General features: G+C 36.4%; 3 protein-coding genes across 5 annotated transcripts in view; 1 reads left to right on the forward strand and 2 right to left on the reverse strand.

Moving 5' to 3' along the window:
- Positions 1-49: 49 nt before the first annotated feature.
- Positions 50-3636, reverse strand: mRpS21 (mitochondrial ribosomal protein S21). Of its 3 annotated transcripts, none has more exons than XM_089635816.1 (3): positions 3529-3636; positions 464-619; positions 50-322 (listed from the first exon to the last, which is right to left on the reverse strand). In XM_089635816.1, exons 2-3 carry the CDS (start codon positions 608-610, stop codon positions 206-208), a joined length of 264 nt encoding a protein of 87 aa, XP_089491942.1. In that variant the 5' UTR covers positions 611-619; positions 3529-3636; the 3' UTR covers positions 50-205. The 3 variants fall into 3 exon arrangements, with proteins under 3 accessions (XP_089491942.1, XP_089491943.1, XP_089491944.1); XM_089635817.1 differs by having other exon boundaries at positions 3575-3635; XM_089635818.1 differs by having other exon boundaries at positions 3431-3550.
- snRNP-U1-70K (small ribonucleoprotein particle U1 subunit 70K) lies at positions 626-3522 on the reverse strand. The gene has a single exon (XM_089635814.1). The coding sequence runs from the start codon at positions 3391-3393 to the stop codon at positions 2182-2184; it is 1212 nt and encodes a 403-aa protein (XP_089491940.1). The 5' UTR covers positions 3394-3522; the 3' UTR covers positions 626-2181.
- A 4850-nt stretch (positions 3637-8486) lies between the features above and the next one.
- The window catches only part of LOC149421115 (condensin-2 complex subunit D3-like), a 34455-nt gene continuing 20441 nt past the window's right edge, over positions 8487-22500 (forward strand). Inside the window, exons 1-6 of the mRNA XM_089635819.1 lie at positions 8487-9436; positions 12603-12763; positions 14664-14783; positions 16652-16795; positions 17004-17216; positions 22230-22397. Of these exons, the coding sequence (XP_089491945.1) occupies positions 8770-9436; positions 12603-12763; positions 14664-14783; positions 16652-16795; positions 17004-17216; positions 22230-22397 (1473 nt within the window). The 5' untranslated portion in view covers positions 8487-8769. The remainder of the gene's footprint in view (positions 9437-12602; positions 12764-14663; positions 14784-16651; positions 16796-17003; positions 17217-22229; positions 22398-22500) is intronic.

A 22500-nucleotide genomic window follows, 5' to 3' on the forward strand; every position in this document is an offset into this window, starting at 1 on the left:
GTATTTTCTTGGTGCCCGGACTATGGCAATGGAGGAAAACTTAAAAGAATTCTGATATTTCATGTAAATTTATTTTCGAATTTACAAGTTATTGGATACCTAATTTTACTATACAAATAAAGATGCCCGTTTGATCATTGTCACTTGCTGATCTCCAACAGCGGAATTGAGGAGCATGCAACAACTGACAGAAGTTATAGAGTATTCAAACATAGCCGGGGAAAGGATTTGTGCGATTCTTTCTCAAGACAAACTGTATTTTTCTATCCATGTCCTCGTTGTAGATAGATTTACATATTTCATAATTGATGCGACGTCTCTTCTGAAAGCAAAAGAGGACTCGGTAAGTCTAATTTGCCGTACGAGATGTCAATGCTCGTAAGTAATCTGACACAGCTAAGGGAACTAGAGAAGCATGCTACCGAGTGCCTGGACACCACAGTACCAGTACACAGGAACCCACCTGAAATGGTTTTTCGTAGAAACGAGTGCGACGGAACTGATCCAGAATTCCTTCTTTTCCTAATATTCTATTTAACACTCTACACGCTTCTTCTATGTTATTATTTTGTACGAATACTGTTCGTGCGATGAAAGGGAAGTGTCGCATCTTTGAGGCCTAGAATATAATAGAAACTTTGAGGGTGTGGATCTTTACCATGACACTATACAGACAGTGGAACAAATCTCACCAATATCAATAGGATAAGAGGCCATTTATGATTAAATACAAATTAATAAGTTTTCTTTTGCAGAGAAGTGTCAGAACTTTATATTTATATTAAATAAAAACTAAATGAACATAACATGTTGATTAAAGATACAAAAGAATACAGTTGAGAGAACATTTACCACTCCAGCTGGCAGCTATCTAGAAACCAGGCTAGAAAGTGATCCACAGCTCTGGCGGCTGGCCACCGAGGAGCTGTGGAACCAGAGGAGTTAAATACATAAACTGGTATACCTGGCGAGCTACTCCTCCCACAGCCCACTCGAGAGAGGTGACATACATTGATCCAAATCTAGTACTATACAAACCTGGAGAAGCCAATGATTTGCCCGTTGGAGACTGTATAAATTAGAAATATGCACTAGGTTACCACAACAGACATCAACTATTTTTATAACACTTCTTACCAATGTCATCCACTAACAAACACTTGGGTCACTTCACAACTTTTTACCTGGTTTTAGATCATTGTCAAATACACTTTTTACCTGTTTTTAATTAAATTTCATACACTTTTTACCCGATTCAATAGATTTTCAAATACAATTTTTTACCTGCACCAGCAACAAACCAAATCGGGCAATCATCAGTGGCAATAATCAAATCATTAACCTTTCTCCATTGTTAGTAAGATGCACCCTGAAAAATAACCCGGAAACAATAAGTTCTCCAAATCAGTAGTTGTAGGCTGATGGAAGTTACGCCTATTGCTTTTCATTTAAATCAGGATACATCTTACGTTTATGTACATAAATAAACTTTATAAGTTAAAAATAATTTGTGGTTGAAATAAAAAAAATATATAAATTGCTGCCAACCAAAGATTTTACTTACAACTTCTGGATTCTGATACTTACAAAATGGTCATTTAGGCTTGTAATAATATACTTATCTGATAAATCCATATTTTGTTAACTCTCCAATATGCCGCTAAACTAAATATTCTACAATAATTAGAGAAAGTATACAAACTTTTCACTGATCACTTTTGGTAATCGCGTAATACAAAAATCACAAAACATACTTACTAGTTGATGATTGTTATTAATGCAAAATTGGGAATATCAATAATGTAATAGTTAGCAATTCACCACTGCTCACATAACTCTGTGCGCAAGAAGCAGTGGCCAGCGACGTTAAACAAACTTACAGGGTCTTTCCATAGAATTAGGGAATAATTAGCAAAACTGGAGAATCCCTAACACTCCAACTAACATTACAGACATCACTTGAGTGTGATCACAGTTGTTACCTGAACATGGGCTGTACTAAGGACAGCTGAGAAATGGCTATAATGATAGTGTTGAGTGAGAATATTCACTAACGGACTCTACTGTAGTGATACAAACCTCTCCCCAGATTAACATAATAAATATAACTGTTAGGAGAACTCACAAACGGTCGAGTTGGAGATAAACGTTACACTAGATATAAACAAATTAGGAGCAAACTCAATAGTCCTCTCCCTCATACTCCCCATCTTCCTGGTTCTCGTTTGGGTAGTGGCCATTGGAACCTTCAGGTTGGAATTTCTTTTCATCTTCCTCATTCTCAAATTTAACATTCCCACCATCTACTGGATACTGGGTGGAGTAATCGGGATAGTCATCCACAGGCTCTTCCTTGATCTTTATCCTTTCCTCCTTGACCGTCCCATCCTCCCTCTTTTCCCTGCGTTCCCTTCTTCTCCTACGGTCCCGGTCTTTGTCCTTATCCTTGCCGTCCTTGTCTCGGTCCCCACCGCGCTCTCTTTCCTTGTCCTTGTCGGTGCGATCTCGGGAGCGGCGGCGCTTGCGGTCCGCTCGATCGCCACGGTCACCTCTCTCTGAACGGTCCTCACGAACCTCAGGTTCACGGGAGCGACGCGGGCGTGGACGGCGCTCGCGGGAACGGGATCGAGTGCGGCGGCGCGGTCTTTCCCGATCCCGGGAGCGACGCCTCTCAGGCTGTTCCAGAGCAGCGCGGGCTCCACGGCCCTCGCGCTCGTGCTCCAAGCGATAGCGCTCACGTTCCCGCTCATTGTCCTCGCGTCCAGAGTGCTTAATGTTGACATCGGGGCCACCTCGCCTCGTTCCTCCCAATCCGCCACCGAGCCTTCGTGGTAACCAGCCCTTCACTGTGCGGGCGCGCTCCACGTCGACTAGGACTCGCCGCCCATCGATCTTCTTACCATCGGCGTGCTTGTACGCCGAGTGCATGTCCCTCTCGTGCTCGTACTCAATGAAGGCATAGCCACGGGGCTTTCCATTGACGCTGTCGTGAATGACTACGATCTTCTTGATGGGCCCGTAGCCCTCGAACTCCCTGCGCAGCTTGGACTCAGAAGTGTCGTAGTTGATGCGCGCCACAAAAAGAGTCTTGAATGCATCTCCGGTGCATCCTGTCGTCGTGTTGGGATCCCACACTGCGATCTCCTGCTCCAGCTTGTAGGCCACCTGTTCAGCACGCTCCCGGCGCCTTCTCTCCAGTCGCTCCTCGCGAGTCTCTACCCGAGTCGGGGGCGGAGTCTCCGTCGGATCTTCGAAGAAATCGAGGAACGCCCCAACCCCCAGGTATCCTTTCTGCTTCTTTTCATGAGGAAGCTTATTTGGAGGCGGTAGGAAAGGTATGGAGTCTCTGGGCGCGAAGAGCGCTAGCAAATTCGGAGGTAAAAACTGCGTCATTATGTCAATGAACAATCACATTCGTTTAAACACTTACTGATTACTACGCGTTAAATCCCGAACAATCCATGGCTCAGATGACTGGTACACAAACATTTAAATCGCAAGTTTATATTTGATAAATAAAATACAAACCTTAACTTTACTGTAAAACGTTCTGCAAAATAGTATTATAACCTACCACTTCCGAAACGCCATGAAGTGCAATAGACAATAACGGAAGTCAGAAACGAAACCTTAACCATAGAGATTGGAATAAAACAAAACAATATCCCCAAGGACATTTTTCGAAAGATCGATTTTATATATCGAATATTTCAGTCAACACCGAAATGTTGCTAATAAAATATAAAAAAGTTTCGTAATGTCGAAAGGTCGGTAATAAAAATCATTCTTGATCATTCGGCATTTCGTCTGTCTGTAGATTTATTTTTAGATCTTGTTGTCTAATTATGTTTCTTAATGCAATGAATTTGTGAATTAATTTTCTTTTTCTTACTGAAAGGTTGTCGATGTGATAATTCCAGAAGCCCATCGTCCCACTGTGTCTTCGCTGGCTACCGACTGCTGGCCATCGCTGCAACCGAGAGCTGTCAAACAAAGTTGATACTGTTGATAGCTTTTCATGCTGGACGCATGACCTGAAATCTGGAACACAAAATGACCCGGAGAAGCCCTCCTGAGGGCAAACATATAGCAGATGGATATTACTCTGTAGGACGGTTGGTAGAATGTTCGAAATCTCAATATGTTTCGAAATTCAGATGATGAAAGTTGATGCGGCGGTGACGAAACCTGATCCTGGTTGCCGTCCGGTGGATCTAGGTGCTAAAAAGGAGAAAAATTCGATGACTTGCCTTCTATGGATACACTGGTCACAAGCGGAACGAATGTAAAAAGTGCTGATTACTGTTATAGGAAATAAGTTTCCGAAAATTACAGTCCGTTAATATGTGTGCGCGATAAAAAGTTTTACATCATGTCGAATATCTAAGTCAAAACCCTGTATTATGTTTTAACTGGTTTGAAATGGTGCGGAGATAATCGAAATCATTCGAGGTTTTTTGGAATGGTTCGGAGATAATCGAAATACTTCGAGGTTGTTTGAAATGGTTTAAAGATATTCGAAATGATTCTCACCTAGAAATGCCAGGTGTGACGTCCTTTGGATTCTTTATGTTCATGATAATGAATCGAAATATTTCGATGGTCAAAAAAAATTAGTAAATCATCGATTGTGCCCATCGTTACTAAGAACCTTGCCCACGAACAAGGTTAGTAGAAAATGTATTTAACAAGGTTGGCTTATACAGGCACTTTACTGAGAAAAAAAAAACGCACTGGGCCGCTCGCAAGCTTGTGATGTCACTCGAAAATAAATGTAATGGTAAATCTATGTTGATTTACTTGCACTTACATGTATGTCGAATTAAGTTGTTCAAGTCAAATGATAATCAGTTGTAAACGGTAGAAAAAGACGAAGACGCACAGGAAAAACTTGTCTCTGAAATGATACAGGGTCGAAAACGATATATTGTTAACTGCCGATAACAATATGGTACGCATTATCCCTGAACTGGAATGAAATACGGAGACATTTGTTTTTTAAAGACAAACATTCCCGGGTTACGAATAACCTGAAAATATTTGAAAATCTCCTACTACTACCACAGTAAGCTGAAAATTTTGCTTGTGTTGTGATGGAGGACTTAGCCAGCCGAGGAATTGAACACATTACGCCCGAGTGGGACCCAAGTGCGATGCCAACTCGGCCACCGACCGGTCAGTAAATTCAAAATTATGTTTTCTTTTAAAAATAACAGTATGGTGTACAGTAGTTAAAGCTATAAAAAGTCGGGTACGCTCGAGGAAGACATGGCGCAATCGAGTTGAACAAATACTTTTCAATTCTTAACAATAATATCATGTATTTCCACCTTAACTACACACAGATTTCAGGTACACTAGAACTTTACTCCAAACTATTCTTAACTCTGAGAAACACCGGGCGCACGTCAGTTATTAAATATAGTTTTTGGTATATCTTTCCACGCACTGTAGGTTTGCATATACCGCTACATACATTGCAAATGTCACCAATACACACTTTTAACCATTATTAAATTTGGCAGCCACCTCTGCTCTGGAGCCCCAACACACTTGAAAAAACTCTTGACTCATCGCATAAACGGGCGATCAGTTTGATAGATTCCCCTGTCTTAACCAACGGATTGCATTCTTTAGAGCACAGCCGTTAGGTGGAAATGCTGTCTTTGTTTTACCGGCATTTAAATGGAAGATGCTCCGAGGAACTATTATCATGTATCCTGCATATACTTCGGCACCAGTGCATAGTCGGGAAACATGACAAACATTTATAACTGGTTGACATTATTTATCACACGAGAACGGGTCGTTTCTATATAACGTTCTTGATTTCAACAGTTCGGATGTGGAAAAATTTCGTGCTTCCTTCCTCCTGCAACATGGGTCGTATCATGATCCATTTTCACAATCTGATCAATTTCTTAAAAAGACCTTCCTCACTGCAATCCCAAAGATGACATAGGCCCTGAGGAATTTATCTTACTTGGGGCCTCCTGTGTGGAGTTGATGTTGATAAAATACTCTAATATTTATTCATATTGAAATTTGGCTTATTTCGGTATAAAGAAATGCTACCCAAAAGCCACAAAGCAGCTTTCTGACCATAGAAGGATAAGAAAGCTAGTATTTACGTCGCATCCCCTTTCTTTTGCCCAGGCGAAGCCAGGCCAAACACCGACCGGCGACTGTCAGCCAATCACCGCAAAGTACGAAATAGCTAGAAATATTTCTCTGTTCAGTTGCGCAAATTAATGTTAGATTTGCGTGAGTCTCGCCGCAGTAATGCTAAATAAAAATATACAGGTTGAAAGGCTGGACTCGCGTCTATGTTGTAAAGTAAGATTGAAATATGTAAACATTAATATTAAGTAGTTGTAAGGATTTCCTCACAACAAATGTCGGGTTAAAGACCCACTGATTTATATTATTCAATTTATTATAAAAAAACATTAAAAATGCTAGGGAAAAGCAATTTTCACTAGATGAAGCGGCGTAAAGAGTACTACTTAATAAATAATTTTAATATTGACTATTAAAGTAATGTGAAAACACACGAAGCTGCATAAAAATGCACCTCGTTAACATGGGGTGGTCCTGGCACGCGCACACCGATCTGTGCACGATCCCGCTATCCCTTTATATACCGCGCGAAAAGCGATCTCAAGTATCTCTCTTTTGACATCTACTCTGACCGCTTCACTCTGGACTGCTTCTCCCGCTGGAACCATTACAACCGCCTTTGACTTCTGACCTTGCGCTTCCTTGGACTACCGACTGCTCTCTCCTTGGATATACGACATCACAGAAACCGGGTCAGACCCTGAACATATAGCAGCTCATCGACTAGAAAACCCAGCACACCCTATTTACAGTCAATATAAAGGACTCGGTCAGATACAGTTATGTTATGTCATAAATTAAATGTGTTATTTCATTTAGCAGTGATGAGAAGAGTTTCGAGCTACTTCTGTACGGGGAGGGGAAGGAAATGGGGAGGAGGAGGATGAAGAAGTACCTAGTCAAATACGGCTAAAGCTATTTTAAACAACGATTCGATTCCAAATGGCGGTTTTTCGCGAATTTCAAGTCTCTTTGTTAAAATACCATTATTCTCCACACTTTTCCTGTCATATCCTTGTGATGATAGTTTGGTAAATGAGACTTTCAATTTGAAAATGTCTTCAAAGGCAATATGTACCAGGCGCCAATAAATAACCTTGATTCAACACCATCAATGTATAAGTAACACTACAAATGTTCTTGGGATATTCCCATTTATTTCAAAAAAAAATTTTAATACAATAATTAGTATAATATTACCAACGAATTGCAAATAAATCATTGCAAATGCATTCTGTTATTGCAGTAAATTCAAATCTCCTGAAAATGGGCTTCTATCTAAGTCATGATTTTTTAGCCAATCGCCGCTCTACCCCGTCGATGAGCTAACTTTGCTAAACAAGTTTTCTACGAACTAGCGATGGGCACAATTTACTCGTTCTTTTAAACCATCGAAATATGTCGATTCATTGTCATGGACATTCTTTAAAAAATCATCACAGACAATCGTTCTGGAACGTCATCGAACACGGAATCGATTCTCTCAAAAATCATCACACAGTCCGAGGCATCCGTTTCGAAACGTCATCCAACAAGGAATCAATTTTGTCAAAAATCATTCGAAACCACAGCCGTCATGTCATTGGTTAGAATTGATTGATATAAAAGCAGTAACGTTATTGATTAGAATTCATCAATATCAAATCGATTTCCAAGTCCGAGATACGTCAAAAATATCGCTTGACAAACGAGATATTATTCCCGCGGGTGCATTGTGTTACATACTACCTAATATGATATGATATCCACTGGGATTTCGCAATTATTATTTGCTAATTGTCGAATGTTCTATATAAATCTGTATATTATCTACCGACCGAAAAAACTACGAGTATGTTAACAATTAATTTATATTTTAGGTTTGGGTTTACGAAGCCCGTGTAATTAATGTGTCTAGTTGGTAAGGTTATTAATAAATATAAATTGATCATTTTTATAGTGCGGTTTTTGTGAAAAATCACCTCGAGGGCGTTAAATGTATTTTAATGTTATGAACGTATTTTTTTGTGAAAGATGCAATCGGCCTGATACATAAATATTAAATTTGGTATTGTTTTAGTGTTCAGGTTTTTATGTCCGTGGGGAAGAAATATTTAAATTTATTATTTGAAGAATGTCTTCACGTAATAAAGAGAAATATAAGGAGATTTCAAACCTGCCTCTGCCTCTGTCCGCTGCTACTCCTCCCCCTTTTGAACACCGAGCAATTAAATCGATTAATCATTCGATTCTTTTGATTAAAATATTTCGAACGTGTTAATTTTTCGATCCTGCCCATCACTACTACGAACCTTTCCCACGAACAACATTTTCCCATTATCTCTTATCTATGCAAAATTCTCTAAAATCTCTGGTTTCAGCAGCTCCAATTCCCGCTCTTTGCTTTTTGTTGACATTGTCAGATTGTCAGTGATGGTTTATTTATGGTCTGTCACTTGCACTTGGCCACCCTTGGCTTGTCACATTAAACGCATTAAACATTAAACTTGTCAGTCTCGAAGTTTGGATTTTCATTTTCCATATAATATTAAACATGACACGAATCGCAATCACTGTGGGGACGATGGTGCATATTGTAATTGTTAATTTCCTCTGCGGAATTTTCACTATGCCATAATACTAATAGTTTCAACAAGTTGTATTTAGTTCATGATGGAGATTTCGGCACTATTGCACCCCCTGAACCTGCAAACCTTAGACCGGGATTGGGTCGACGAAGTATGGAACAAAGAGTTTTTGGAAGCTGTAGATTTTCCGCGAGAGTATGAGATTTCTATTGAAGAAATAGACATTAACAATACCGTTCTGATTCCATTTATCAAAGCTACGAAAGCTTGGCTAAATTTCCCTACTGATTCTGACTTACCCGAAGATAACGTCGATAGGTCATGGCGAAATTTATCCAATACTATCCATCACAGGGAGTTGATCGCGTTTCTCTTCCACCTCATTCAGAAAGCCCCTAAAAACATAATGAATGAAGACTGTAGAGTGAGTGCTATTTTAGCAGGAAGGACATATATGAGCATGGCGATCATCCCGGGCAGTGCTGTATACGGGATCTTTCATTCCCAAATGTATATCCAATGCTTGTCTTGCTTTAAGTTTCCCGCTCTCATTTTGGAGCAGAATCGTTATTACAATGATGCAAGTGAAATGGACGTCCTGAACAGGCAGTTAAAGATTTTATTAAATGATCTCTTTGTGATGCTGTATAACATCGACCTGAAGAATGGGGAGGAGAGCCTTGAGGAGACAATATGTTGTCTAGTAGAGTTTATTGGCAACACCAATATTGATACACGGATGGCTATAGGTATGTATTTTTGCTTACAACTACCGTTTTTAATACGCATAAAAAACCCTTTGATTTAACTTTTATAATCAATTATTATTTCTTATATTTAAATTTTTATATTTAAAGCTTTCGTTATGTGTTTCATGTTTTCTTTTGTTAGGTTGCCAGTTACACACATACGCGAATTTCACATCGGTATTCTTTCTAAAGGGTGTGTCGGTTTGCAGATTTTCGCGTAAATTAATATTTACGTTTAAAATATAAAATAGAACTATTTTTCAAAATCGTAAATGCAAAAAGTTGTTGTTTACTGTCGTTAAGTTGAACCAAAGGCTTGTATTTTTAAAAATATGTATTAAAAACGGTTGTTGTAGGTAAAAGTTCACTGTATTTTTTTATTCACACATCAATATTTACACCAGGGACGTATTCTCCTAAAAGGCATAGGGAGCGAACGCCAGAGGGCCGTCCCACTTGATTTTCGCAGGCACAAATGATTGTCACCGGCGCGGCTGCCCCTTACTGTACAAAAAAAATTGTTGGGATTTCTATTACATGGAAACTATAAGACGTGTCACGCAGGTCTGAGAAAGGAAAGATTAGTGTAGGAATGATGAGTGTAGGGTTTTCGCGAGGGATCCTTGCACGTTTTGCTTGGCATGGTTTAAAATTCCAACTTTGTCACTACTATGTCAAAGTTATTTGTCCAATGTCGATAATTGATATGCTTCCTTTCTAGCAATTCTTAACAGAGTTCCCGAGAAGTACCTTGAGCCCCAACTTCGGGGTGGTGGGAACTGATATTATATTATTTTTTTTTAATATCAACTTTTTAAAAAAACTTGACCAAATTGAAACGAATTACATTTTTTATAACTCATACAAATTACCATGTACAATGTGACATTAGAACGGGGTACCCCAGTAAGGTCACATTCTTTTCAAGAAATGTAAAAAAAAATAAAACTCTACAGAGGAGGCCCCAATAAGAAATAATGGACAGGTTCCAAAATGATACACATGAAGCGCCCCTGAGGTGATATCTCACAAAAGCGGCGCTATACAAATTGTCCAATATTATTATTATTATTATATTGAGGATACAGAACTCAGAAAAAAATATTTCAAATTTTTGTGTAATTGGCAAATGTTGCTTGTGATGCAATGGAGGACATAGCTAACAGTGGTTTAAAGTCGCGACGCGTGGGTGGGAATTTGACGCATTTGTCTATTCGGCTACTAGCCAATAGAAATATTTCCGTTTAAGAAAATACTAAAAAAATTTTCATCCTAGTATTGTTGGGATACAGACTCTCCGAAAAATAACTTCAACCCAGAAAATTATTCTTTTGTGTCTTTGGGAATGTTATAATTCATATTACGTTACCTTCACCGACAGCTACTATAATTGGGAATACCGGAGAAAAATTTTTGTCTGCTGCGCTTTTTCCGTTTCTTAGAGAATTTAATAATTAACAGGGCTCCAAGATCTTCGAGGATTTGGGACTGATGTATGGTATTCGCAATTCTTTTCGAGGTATTTTTTTTATATGTATGTAGGTAATCTACGCATAAATAAATACATTTAATTTACATTATTTGACTTTTCCAAATGCAAATGAATATTTTGAGCCAATTCACGGTTTAAAATGGCCCTGTTCATAAACCAGGGCAATGCCGTGTACACGTCAATTTGTATGTAAATATTTCTAGTTTATTCTGACTACTTCTTTGTTCCTTCCCTGTAAGCTCTATAAAATAAATAAGCAGCTTCCTCCCTAGCTTGGAGGCTGGCGACGCCCCTGGTTACATATGTTTATCTGCACAGCAATGGCAAACTGCAGTGCAGAGTGATCATTCTCCATACTACTAAGAATTAAAAAATGACATGTTTTTTATTCAACATTTTACATGACCATTTCTTAAAAGTTTAAGCCTTTTTGGAAAATGAATTTATTTTTCCAATATGGTTTTGATGTTTTTGAGTACCTACTGAAAACTCATAATAACATTTAAGGCGAAGCTTAATGCCAAATCACTATTTTTATTAATCTTTATAACGAATCGTGTACATTATGAATACAAAAAATGCTATAGATAAATTGAAGGTTTTCCTATCGCTTCGCTTGAGTAGAATACAAATAAATTATATAAATTACTCAATAAAAAATATAAATGCAAACTACTAAAAAAAATATTTTTTCAATAAAAATGTATGAATGCATAAAGGAAACAACTTAAAAAAATACCGTATTATAGCTAAGATTATCTGTGACAGTTTCACTTGATTAAATTTTTATAAAATTATTTACAAAATAAATAAAAACCAGTTTTGTGCTTGGGATCGAACGTTTCTAGACTCCGTTTGTCAAGCGATTTTAATCCAATCATATAAGCGGTGGCCAATCATATTCGCCCGGGGCACAACATTTTGAAATATGTACCTGCAGAGGTGTAAACATCATGTATAAACATCAGATGTTTACACATCTTCCCTGATGATGGACACTGTAATGCTGTCCAAAACGTTGGCTAAAGAAGCAGGTAGCACATCACAGCATAATACCCCAAAAATAAATCATAATACTTTAAGCCGTGAAAATCTCAAATCATATCAAATGTAAAACAGTAAAAAAAACTTGTTTATCAACCAATTATATTCGCCCAGGACGCAAAATTTTGAAATACGTCCCTGCCCGGTACACCGACGCACTACCAACAACAAACAGAATGCCATTATGGTAAAATTTCCACACCTTGCTTAATTCTAAATGTGCCCAAATTGTTGAAATGCCACATTGTTTCTACTTAATCAGTACAAGAAACAACTATTTATATTGGGAGAGATGAAAAAACATGCATGAAATAGGTTCTTAGTTCTCGTTATTGAAATAATTTGTGCATATTTAGATTGAAGTGCAACCTTTTGGCAAACGTCGCATCATGTTAACAAATGTGGCAAAACATGTCAAAATACGGGAAAATTAAAAAAAAAAATCTTTAGTGCATCTTTTACCATCTTCCCTGGCGTAAATAATTGTTTCTTGTAGTAATTAAGTTGAAACGAAACATTATTGAAATCATTTTTCAGTATTAAGAAGTAGGCGAATTAAGGAGATTTTGCTGCCATTAATTAAAAAAAATTGTTTCTCACGATTGTCATTGATTTTTTTCTATTTTATAGATAGGAGCAAACTAATGAAACTATCGGAGCTGGCCTTGAGGTGCGTCAACACACTCGTCCAGGGGGAAGAGGATGAGGAGCCCGATGAGTTTGTTATTCGATTGGTCTTCAAGGCGCTGCTTCCCAAATTCACCTCACTGACTGGATCCAAAAAGACCATAGTATGTATTCATACATAGAATAAAGAACAAAACCACAAGTGCCCAGCGCTTTGTAAGACTTACACTCGCCTGGCATCGTCCATCCCATTTGAATTTCGTAAACCGTTGAAGTTGTTTCAACATTGACCTTATATTTCTATCAGGCGTTCTATGGTATAGAAAGTCTGTTCTCATTGATATATTTCTAGATTCTATGAAATAGATCATAGAACAAATGAAGCAGGAAGGAGCCATTAACGGCTAAAAAAAATTGTAATAAAAAATAAGAATATATTATCTAAGATTTTTAGTAGGTATGTGTACCTTTTCACTGAAGCTGGGTTCCCACGTCATCTATTCTATGATGATAAATCAGTGAGTCATGGCTTTCTATGCGATAGAATGGCTGATGGAAATAGAAGTTGAATCGACTTTTGTTCTGTGAAATGGATCATAGAATAGATGAGGTATAAGGGTCAGGTCCAAATTCTTTGCAAATGTTAACAGCCGTGGTTGTCTGTTATGTTTGTAACAAAAATATAAATACTAAAAAGTACAAAAATTATAACTTTTTTTATTAATATTATATGATATTAATTAGGTACGGGAATGAAAGAACGTGTTTGGCTAGGCTGACGATACGGAAGGGAATTTATTACATATCATAGACAAGTTAGGTATTTTATAAGTGCCTAAATAATGGTATTTTGAGCAGATAACATTTTTCTTAGCATATTTTATATTATCCCTGTGAAAAAAATCAAGTCATGCTCTACAGTATAGTAATAATTTATAGTGATGTTGGTGTGTAATAATTTATTATGCCTTGGAATACTTCCAGGAAATCAATATGTACATATCAAATTTATGGTTTCATTTACATAGACATTGATAAATATTTTGATTTTCATTTGAATAATCTTCAATTATTTTTATCTATCTATACTGTTTTTTATGCATATAAATATTTTATTGCTAATTTCCAAAAATCGTACAATTTTGAGATAACCTTTCATAATTTAATAATGTTCAATATTGTTTATTCATATTAACACACTTCGGCCGGGAAAGGTAGTTCTACCCGTTCGGTCGATTGATGCTTAACGCTGGGAAGGGTAGTTCTACGTTTTGCGCCGGCCTCATTTCAATGGCAGAAAAGGCGGAATTATTCAATGTTTTTATTTGGATATTATATACCAATCTCTTTGTAAAGGTCGCAAATATATGTACAAAATTATCGAATCGTAATGCTCTAAGTCTTCTTTTTATATTTATCTTCGAGCCTTTTGTTTACATCGGTATTTAAAAAAAGGATATTATTTGTTATTTTAATAATTCAATTCCTGGAATGAGAGTTTTTATGACCGTGAAACCCGATTCGAATCTCTATCTCTGTTCCGCCCCACTCAACTCCCATGTGCAAGCGAGTGAGAGATGTCGGGCGTATTTAAAGAAAGCAGGTTTGGGCAAATACCGATAGGTAATAAAGGTTAATTGAGATGCATTTCAAATAATATTCGATTTTTGTTTAGTTCTTTTATGGCTTGGGTATGTTGAGTTACTATGTAGAAATTTTTATTAAAATATTTTAATTATTTTCGAAGATATAGTGATAACAAATTAAAGAAATTTGCGCGGGACCTTTATTTTCGTCCGGAGACAGTGTAGTGCCAGTGCAAAAAATACCTGCCAGAAATTTTTTAAAATTGAACACATTTAACGTTGATGTAGATAAGCCTTTATTAATTCCTTTGTGCTGCACATTTATCAGTGTGACACTTTCCGTTGTGATTTTCGTTGTGCAACGTTGCAAAGAATTTGGTTTAACCCCAAAAGTCAAAAAGATCAAAACTCTTGTATTGTAAGTTATTAGGTGTTTGTTTAGTGGCTACAAAGTGTTATGATTGTTGCAATGTTCCAGATGCTCTGGAGAGCTTCAGGAGTCACGTATTGCGGAGTTCTTCTCTTGAACTTCCAAACTGCGGCTTTGCCCGGGTTTACGTGTTTATTGCAGCATTTGTGCTACAACTCTGAAGGAATGGTAAATATACTTTCATGCTAATTTTTATTATTAAACATTTCACAGTTCGTACACGTCGCTACTGAAATAATGAGACCCGCGTCGCCAGTGCCTCTCAAAACTATTAATTTTTTATTTTTTTTGATATTTTTAAGTGTTTTATTTTAATTTGATAATTATTACTGGTAGATAAAAACACACTCCCGTTGGTTTTTTGCTGCTAGGCTCTGCAGATGGCTTTTTGATGGGCTTCGCCCAATTTAGTAAAGTTCTATGATAACAGAGTTTTGCCCCTTTGTATGTAAAACAGCATTTATTAGAATGTGTGCAAAAATTTACTTATCACATAGGTACCTATTCTATTTTTAATCCAAATAAAAGTTTTTTTTACTAAAATATTTTAAAATTTGCGAATGTCTACGTAATAAATGTATGTCGTATAACTTTGTTAATTATAAATTCACAGGATAATTGAAAACTAATTTCTACTAAGTAACACCCATTTACTAAGAAATTTACTGATAATTTTGTATTTTTTTAACTAACGAAATTAAAAAATTTCCAATATTTTATCAAATTGAAAATTTTACAATTGTTTTTAGACATCTAAAATTTCAAGATTACCATTTAGGTATTATAATATTTAGGAACAGTTCAAATTTTTCATTTTTATAAAAGACAAAAGGAACCGATCCAAAAATAGCCAGTTCCTTGGAAAAATAATATCAGGCGATCCAGTGGCAGCAAAATCACCGGGACAAAACTAGCGCGACAGGAATATCATCGTACATGAAAATGGGTTCATAAGTTAGATTTTTATATTTCGAAGTTCAGAAATTTTTCATTTTAGGAAAGTTTTAATCCTTGAAAACTTATTTTCTGAAAAAATTTCTCCTGGGAAAATATTTTTGATATTTTGTGAAATTTTCCATGTTGGGAAATTTTGAATTTTCTGAAAAAATTTCTTTTGGGAAAATGGGAAAATAAATTGCTCGGAAAATGGTTCAGGAAATTGTGTCAAACTGCATTTTGAAACTGAGAGACATCTTTTCATTGGGGATGCTGTTTGAAAACTTCAACGGTTGTTTTTGAAAACAACATAGGGCGCCACTTGCGTTTACCACAATCCTAAGCTGTACAGTCACCAGGATAATAATACCATCAGATTGTTTAATATGAAATACGAATTTATAAAAGTGTTGAAACTTATATAATGCTGGATAGTATCTAAAGAAACCACTAATCTGTTGTGACCTCTCCCTTCTCATAAATGAGGCATTTAACAGAAATAGAGGTTTTAGCTGCCGGACCATATAAGTAAATTATAAAAATTAGTCACATTTTCATCATCATTTTCCGTCTTTTTCCCTTTGTCCCAGCCGGGTTGGGTTCCCATCACCTCCATGCAGTACCTCCATGCCGAACCTGTTCTACACTATTTCCCAGCCTCTTGAGTTGTTTCTCCTAAATTTGTCAGAAATGACCACTGGACATCTTCCTTTTAGAATTCCACTCAGTATTTTCAGTAGAATTCAGTCTACTGGCATTATTGATATGTGACCAAGCCACCTCAGTGAGGTTCTCTCCTACAAAGAAATTTCGTGTAATTTAGAAATGAATCATATTATTCTATTGGAATTATGAATTGTATTTGTGCCTTTTACCAATATTCACTTTGAAAGTTCATAACTTCATTTTTTGAGATATTGAGAAACTAATATTACTGTCGTTATAAACTTATCTCATTTCGGCAGCTTGAACTCTAGATGTCTTTCTCGTCCATCAACCAGATTTGGTGTCCGTTTGTAAATGTGGGGTGATACACTAATTATTTATGTGCTTGATCCTCAAGAATCGTCATGGATGTGATGATTTTGTCAACATTACAGGAGCGTTCGGATAATCGCACGGCGCGTGTACAGCTGGTGGCCGGTTTACTTTCTCTGCTGCCTCTGAAGCCCTACAAGGACCTCCTCAAGTGGGTGGTGAAGCTATCCCGGAATACCAAGCCACAGCTGAGGCTCTTTGCTGTTGTGAGTACCTACTATCTTTTGAAAATCACCTTGTAGTGGTGGCTCGTGACTTTGAGGTGAGCTATATTACTAAGATTGAAAAATACAACTTTATTGATGGTTAAAAATTTTAAAAAAATTACTTTTTTTCAAAATTTCGAATTTTTCCCAACTAAAGAATTTTATAATGTATTAGAGTTTCACTGTAATTGTGAATTGTAAATTTCAGGAGCTTCTCGGTACATTGGTGGCCGGAGAGGACAGGAACTTTGGGGATGCCATAACGGATGGAGGTGCTGCCCTGGAGCCACCGGAGCTCCCCCGGGTCCCCTCCCCCAAGCCTCTCCCTTGTACTTCGCAGGAAATAGCTCCCGCTGATCCCGAACATGCTCCCTCCGATGCCCCGGAGGATATCCCCGCTGAGCCAGAACCAGAAAACATTGTAAGTTACTACTTCTTACTAAAACTTAAAAGCATCTTTGTCAACTGGTGCTGTTTAAAAAAAAAAAAAACATTTTTTTACCTGTCACAGGTGACATCTGTATAATATGGGCATATAAAAACACAGGCTTATTCGAATACAACGTTGCGTCAAAATTTCACAGCAATCGGTAAAGAACTTTCAAAGATTTTAGATTTTAAACAAACGAACATTAACATTTTTATTTATATAAGAAATTTTACTATTATTTATACGCATTACATAATATTTATATCATGTAAATATTTTTCAATCTAGGTGTTTATAAATCATACTAAAACACTTTAACACGGTGTCCAAAAACTGGTGGTGCAGCAGAAAAATCTAATCATCTGCTGCAGATGGAGAACCTAAATAAGCAAAGTTTATTTCGATTTGAGCATTTGTAATATAATTTTTTTTTAACAACTATAGAGTGAAGAAACTATTGAAGCCGCGTCTACGCTTTCACGTATTTAAAAAAATAAATAACAGAGAATAATAATTCCATAGAAACCGAAAATTTTGAATTTGATAAAAAAAAATACATTTAAAAAAAGATTTTTCACAAAAACGAAAGCTCAAATAAAATAAGGAAAGTAACCCAAAATTGACTCCAAATGAGAGGTAGATTCACCAGTTATACCGTTTATACCACGAGTTTCCAAACACCGTGTATAACAATGTGCTTTCCTTGTATAGGAAATGTTCTTCAAAGGCGATTTGTAAAGCTAAGCCGTTCAAATCTAATTAGATTTGACAATAGCAAGTGAATGATGAAACATTTATAAAAAAGGTTGAACTAAATAATTTACCAAAATACTTAAGTAGTGAACGCACATTTGACGTTGTATTTTCACAAGTTCATTAATGTACAATAACCGCCCTCTAGCGACAAAAAAATCAAGACGTTTTGACAGTTGAGAAAATTTGATATTTTTTATGTTTTTTTTCTGGAAATTACTGCCGCACTGCATTCATGGACACAATAGCAGTATGAGCTGTGTTCCTGCTGGAACCACGTGTTTCGGTTGAAGTATGGACTATTCTGTAGTTCCTGTCTAGAAAAAGTCATTTATCATCTCGGCATATCTCTCCGAATTCACGGTTACAGTTTGGCCACGTTGGTTTTCAATGAAATAAGGCCCTATGATTGCAGTCGCAGATATTGCACATTAGACTGACATTATCTTTAGGTTTATGTAAAGACTCTTGATGCATTTGTCTTGGGTTGCAGACATCCCAGTGGCTTGAATTTTGCTTATTCACATACATTCGATGTGAAAGTGGGCTTCGTGACTTAAGAATATGTTACCCATCCGAGAAGTAGTACGAAATGTTAACATCACCTCCGCGTAACTTTTTCTTAACGCAAAGTCAGAATCGTGTAAATCTTGAACGATTTGAATTTTATACCGATGGAACTTGAGTTTTTTTCACATTATAACCTGTAAAGTTGATTTTTTAATTCCCTATATTGATGAAGATGCACGAAGTGATAAACGGGGATTTTCAACATATTCGTCCATGGCTACCGTTGGTATAGGTCCTGGTCTGGGTCTATTTAATGTTGATGCTGTTGCTCTGAACTTTGCTACCCAAGACTGAATGAGGTCGATCGATAGTCAATCATTTATTTATTTATTTATTTATTTATTAACGCCGATTATAGCGGCTTTTACAAAAGAATAACATTTTTTTTACTTATTATAAATACGGAATATACATAGATAAAAAAAATATAAATACAAAATACATAAAAGAGAACAATAGAAATGGTTATTATAAATACAATGCAACAATGTGTATATATAAATATATAAACAATTAATTTACAATAAATCCCGGATAAACTAATACTTTAAAACTGTATTTGGTTATATTCAATCAGAGAAGCGCTGACATACAGTTTTAATTAGGTGGTGTTTGTATGAGGATAAACTAGCAATGTTTATAGATTCATCCAAAACATATTTATTACCAAGTACATGTAGGCGATTCATTATGGAATTGAGTTCAGCGTTAGATCCTGTATTGTTGCAGTGATAGGGTAATTTGAAACGAACTGATCGACTAGGTACACGGAAACATATTAGCGAAAGAAGTTCAGGGGAGTTCAACAGGTTGGTAACGATTTTAAATAAATAAAATAGGTCAAAACAAATTCTTCTTTCTTTTAATGTATCGAGTCCCAATAAATGTAACAGAGAGGGGTAATTAATGTTTTCAATGAGTATTCCCAATTTCAAATTAATATAACGTAAAAATTTATGTTGGAATTCAAGGGAATTCTCATGTACACTGTAGTAAGGACTCCAAATGGTGGTGTTAAATTCTAGTTGGCTTCTAACAAGTGAAGTGTAAAGTAATTTGACAGTTTTTAAATTTTTAAAATCCTTTGAAATCCGTAAGACAAAACCTAACATTTGCATTGCTTTACTGGTTATATTATTAATATGTTTAATGAATGTTAATTTAGTGTCAAAGGTTATACCAAGGTCTCTTATTTCATCAACAGATAATAAGGTGTGATTATTGAGAAAGTAGGTGAACAACAATGGGTTTTTTTTTCTGTGGAATCTCATAAGTTGACATTTTTTTTACATTAAGTGTTAATTTGTTTTTAAGACACCAATCGTTAAAGCTATTAATATTAGATTGAAGTGTTAGACAGTCCTCTATATTGTCAATAATTCTATATATCTTCATATCATCAGCGAACATTAGAATGAGAACACGGGTGAATATGTTTGTTACGTCGTTAATGAATAAATTAAAAAGTATAGGACCAAAATGCGAACCCTGGGGTACGCCACTGGTAGCTTCGAACATGTAGGATAAGTGATCATTAATACAGACAGTTAACTGACGCCTAAGTAAGTAACTCTTAAACCAAGATAAAAGGTTTCCATTAATTCCGAGTTTCAAAAGTTTATTAATGAGGATTTTATGACAGACCTTATCAAACGCCTTACTGAAGTCGGTATATATAGAATCAACTTGTTGTTTGTTGGCAAGTGCATTGGAAATAAAATTTTCATATAATGTTAGGTTAGTCAAAGTTGATCTGCCGGAGATAAAGCCGTGTTGACAAGTTGCGATACAAGAGTTTACAAAGAAGCTGATTTTCTTAAGAATCAATTTCTCAAAAAGTTTAGGTATAGACGATTGAATACAGATAGGCCGATAATTTTCAACAAAGGATTTATCACCACTTTTAAATACAGGAGTTAAGTAGCTAAGTTTCCATATTTTTGGAAAGTGTCCTGTGGAGAGTGACTTATTAAACAGTATATTAAGCGGAACAGATAAACTTTGGACACAATTCTTAAGTAAGATGGAAGGAATCTTATCATGTAATCATGTAATCGACGAAAAACCACTCAACGGCAAAAGCGCGTACTCTCCACTCCACTATTCCATGGCTAATAAAAAATCTGCAGCGAAAAAATTTTCCCTGCAAAGAGTTAAAAAATAACAACTTTGAATGTTAAATTTCCTTTTAATATAATGTAGTTTTTCGAATTGTATAACTATCATGGTATTGCCAGTTATATTTTTTTTTTTTTTTTATGCACACAATGATAGTAAAATTTGCACGGGATAAGGTAGATAATTAACATTAATTACAAACTTATTCGTTAATAATTTTGTCTGTAAAAATATTATGGCATTATCGTTACAAAGTTTTTATAAGTTCCTGTCCGGGATGACTTATTTACAGATTTGTAACACGGAATTCAAATATCATCATAATGAAATAGTAATGTGACCATCCAATTCTGAATATATTTGAATTTTTAGAACACTTTAGAATTTTTATTACTTGAAAAATGTAACTAATAAAATTTTATTTCGATACTATATAACGTTTCTATCTATTCATAATTATTTCTTCAGACGTACATTTTCAACTGAATAAGTAAATATGTGCATAGGACATAAAGGTATTGAGGGCAACGAGCGGGCTGACGAACTAGCAAGGAAAGGGGCGAAAGCACCACTTGTAGAATCCGAGCTATATTGATAGGTGGGTCAAATCCCAACACCGCAAAGAATGGGAGAGGGCACCTGGAATGAGACAATCCAAAGTACTCATAAAAGAACCAGACCCTAGACGAACCAAGAAACTACTCGATATGGACAGAAACTCACTGAGGGAACTGGTAGGACTACTAACAGGACACTGCCATCTCAGGAGACACATGCAGATATTGGGAGTGGAAAACACCAATAGATGCACGAAATGGATACGAATAGACGAATACCTGGGGAGAGATACAGTAAAACCAGAAGACATAGCCACATACCCAATGACAACCCTGGGGAACTTTATTAAAGGGACTGGGTTGTTGTTAAAGGATTGAGGTAAAATGGGAGATAGCACAATGGGCCTATGGCCTAAGTGCTCCACGGGAACTACGTGTAAACTGTCTCCGCTTTAAAAAAATATATATATGTGCATACAAATGAATAAAATTCTTGTAATAACCCACATTTTCATTTCGATTCCACGTATTTATTAATGTACACATACAAATAAAATATTATGTATCTTAATCATCGATGTAGGTAATTATTAATTCTACGTTTTTAATATAAATATTTATAAGGTCCCGTTAATTACAGAAGAATGGTCACTGTCACCCACCAATATTATAAGAAGCAAGTAATGACGTACGTTCCTTTCGAATGCTCCGTGATAACATGCATACCAACTCTGCATGGGAAAGCTATACAAACATATTTACTTGCTATAGTGCTTTTATCTTATTTTCTTTCAATCATCTTGGATTTTCCATTTAAATTATTGCAGCGCTCTCTATTTTACTATGACAAACTGTACTTTTTAAGTATATGCTTATATTATGTTACAATTCTGAATGTTTGTTTTTCTCCGCCAGTAATAGTAATATAATTTCACATTATTTATAATGCAGGTAGCTTTATCCTGTTGTTTATGATATTTGATTAGTAGCACTGAATTGTTTCCAGATGGTGCGTGCCGTGTCGCAGCAGCACCAGCAGGTGGCACACCGAGATCTGCTGAGGGTGGTGCGCGAGCGTTGCCGGGACCTCGCCAGCACCGTGCGTACTCGCGCCGTTGCCATCCTGGCCGCGTGCTCCGCATCGCCCAACCTCTCTGTCAGGGACGCCATCAAGGTAACACCACCACTACCACCATCTTGTTCCCACTTGCTCACATTTCTACTGCAGCATGTTTCATTAGCTTCGTCCAGACTGTCCACACAATGCATGCGAGCAT

Source organism: Hesperophylax consimilis, chromosome 9 (assembly GCF_061612785.1).
Source record: "Hesperophylax consimilis isolate HC1 chromosome 9, BYU_Hcon_1.0, whole genome shotgun sequence".
Lineage (NCBI taxonomy): Eukaryota > Metazoa > Arthropoda > Insecta > Trichoptera > Limnephilidae > Hesperophylax > Hesperophylax consimilis.

What these genes read in the sequence shown, in the direction of transcription:
- mRpS21 (XM_089635816.1), bottom strand. Translation starts at nt 610, where the DNA reads ATGCGACACTTCCCTTTCATCGCACGAACAGTATTCGTACAAAATAAT. An exon ending in TCTACGAAAAACCATTTCAG is followed by an intron (nt 323 to 463) that starts GTGGGTTCCTGT and finishes TTTTGCTTTCAG; the next exon opens with AAGAGACGTCGCATCAATTA.
- snRNP-U1-70K (XM_089635814.1), bottom strand. Translation starts at nt 3,393, where the DNA reads ATGACGCAGTTTTTACCTCCGAATTTGCTAGCGCTCTTCGCGCCCAGA.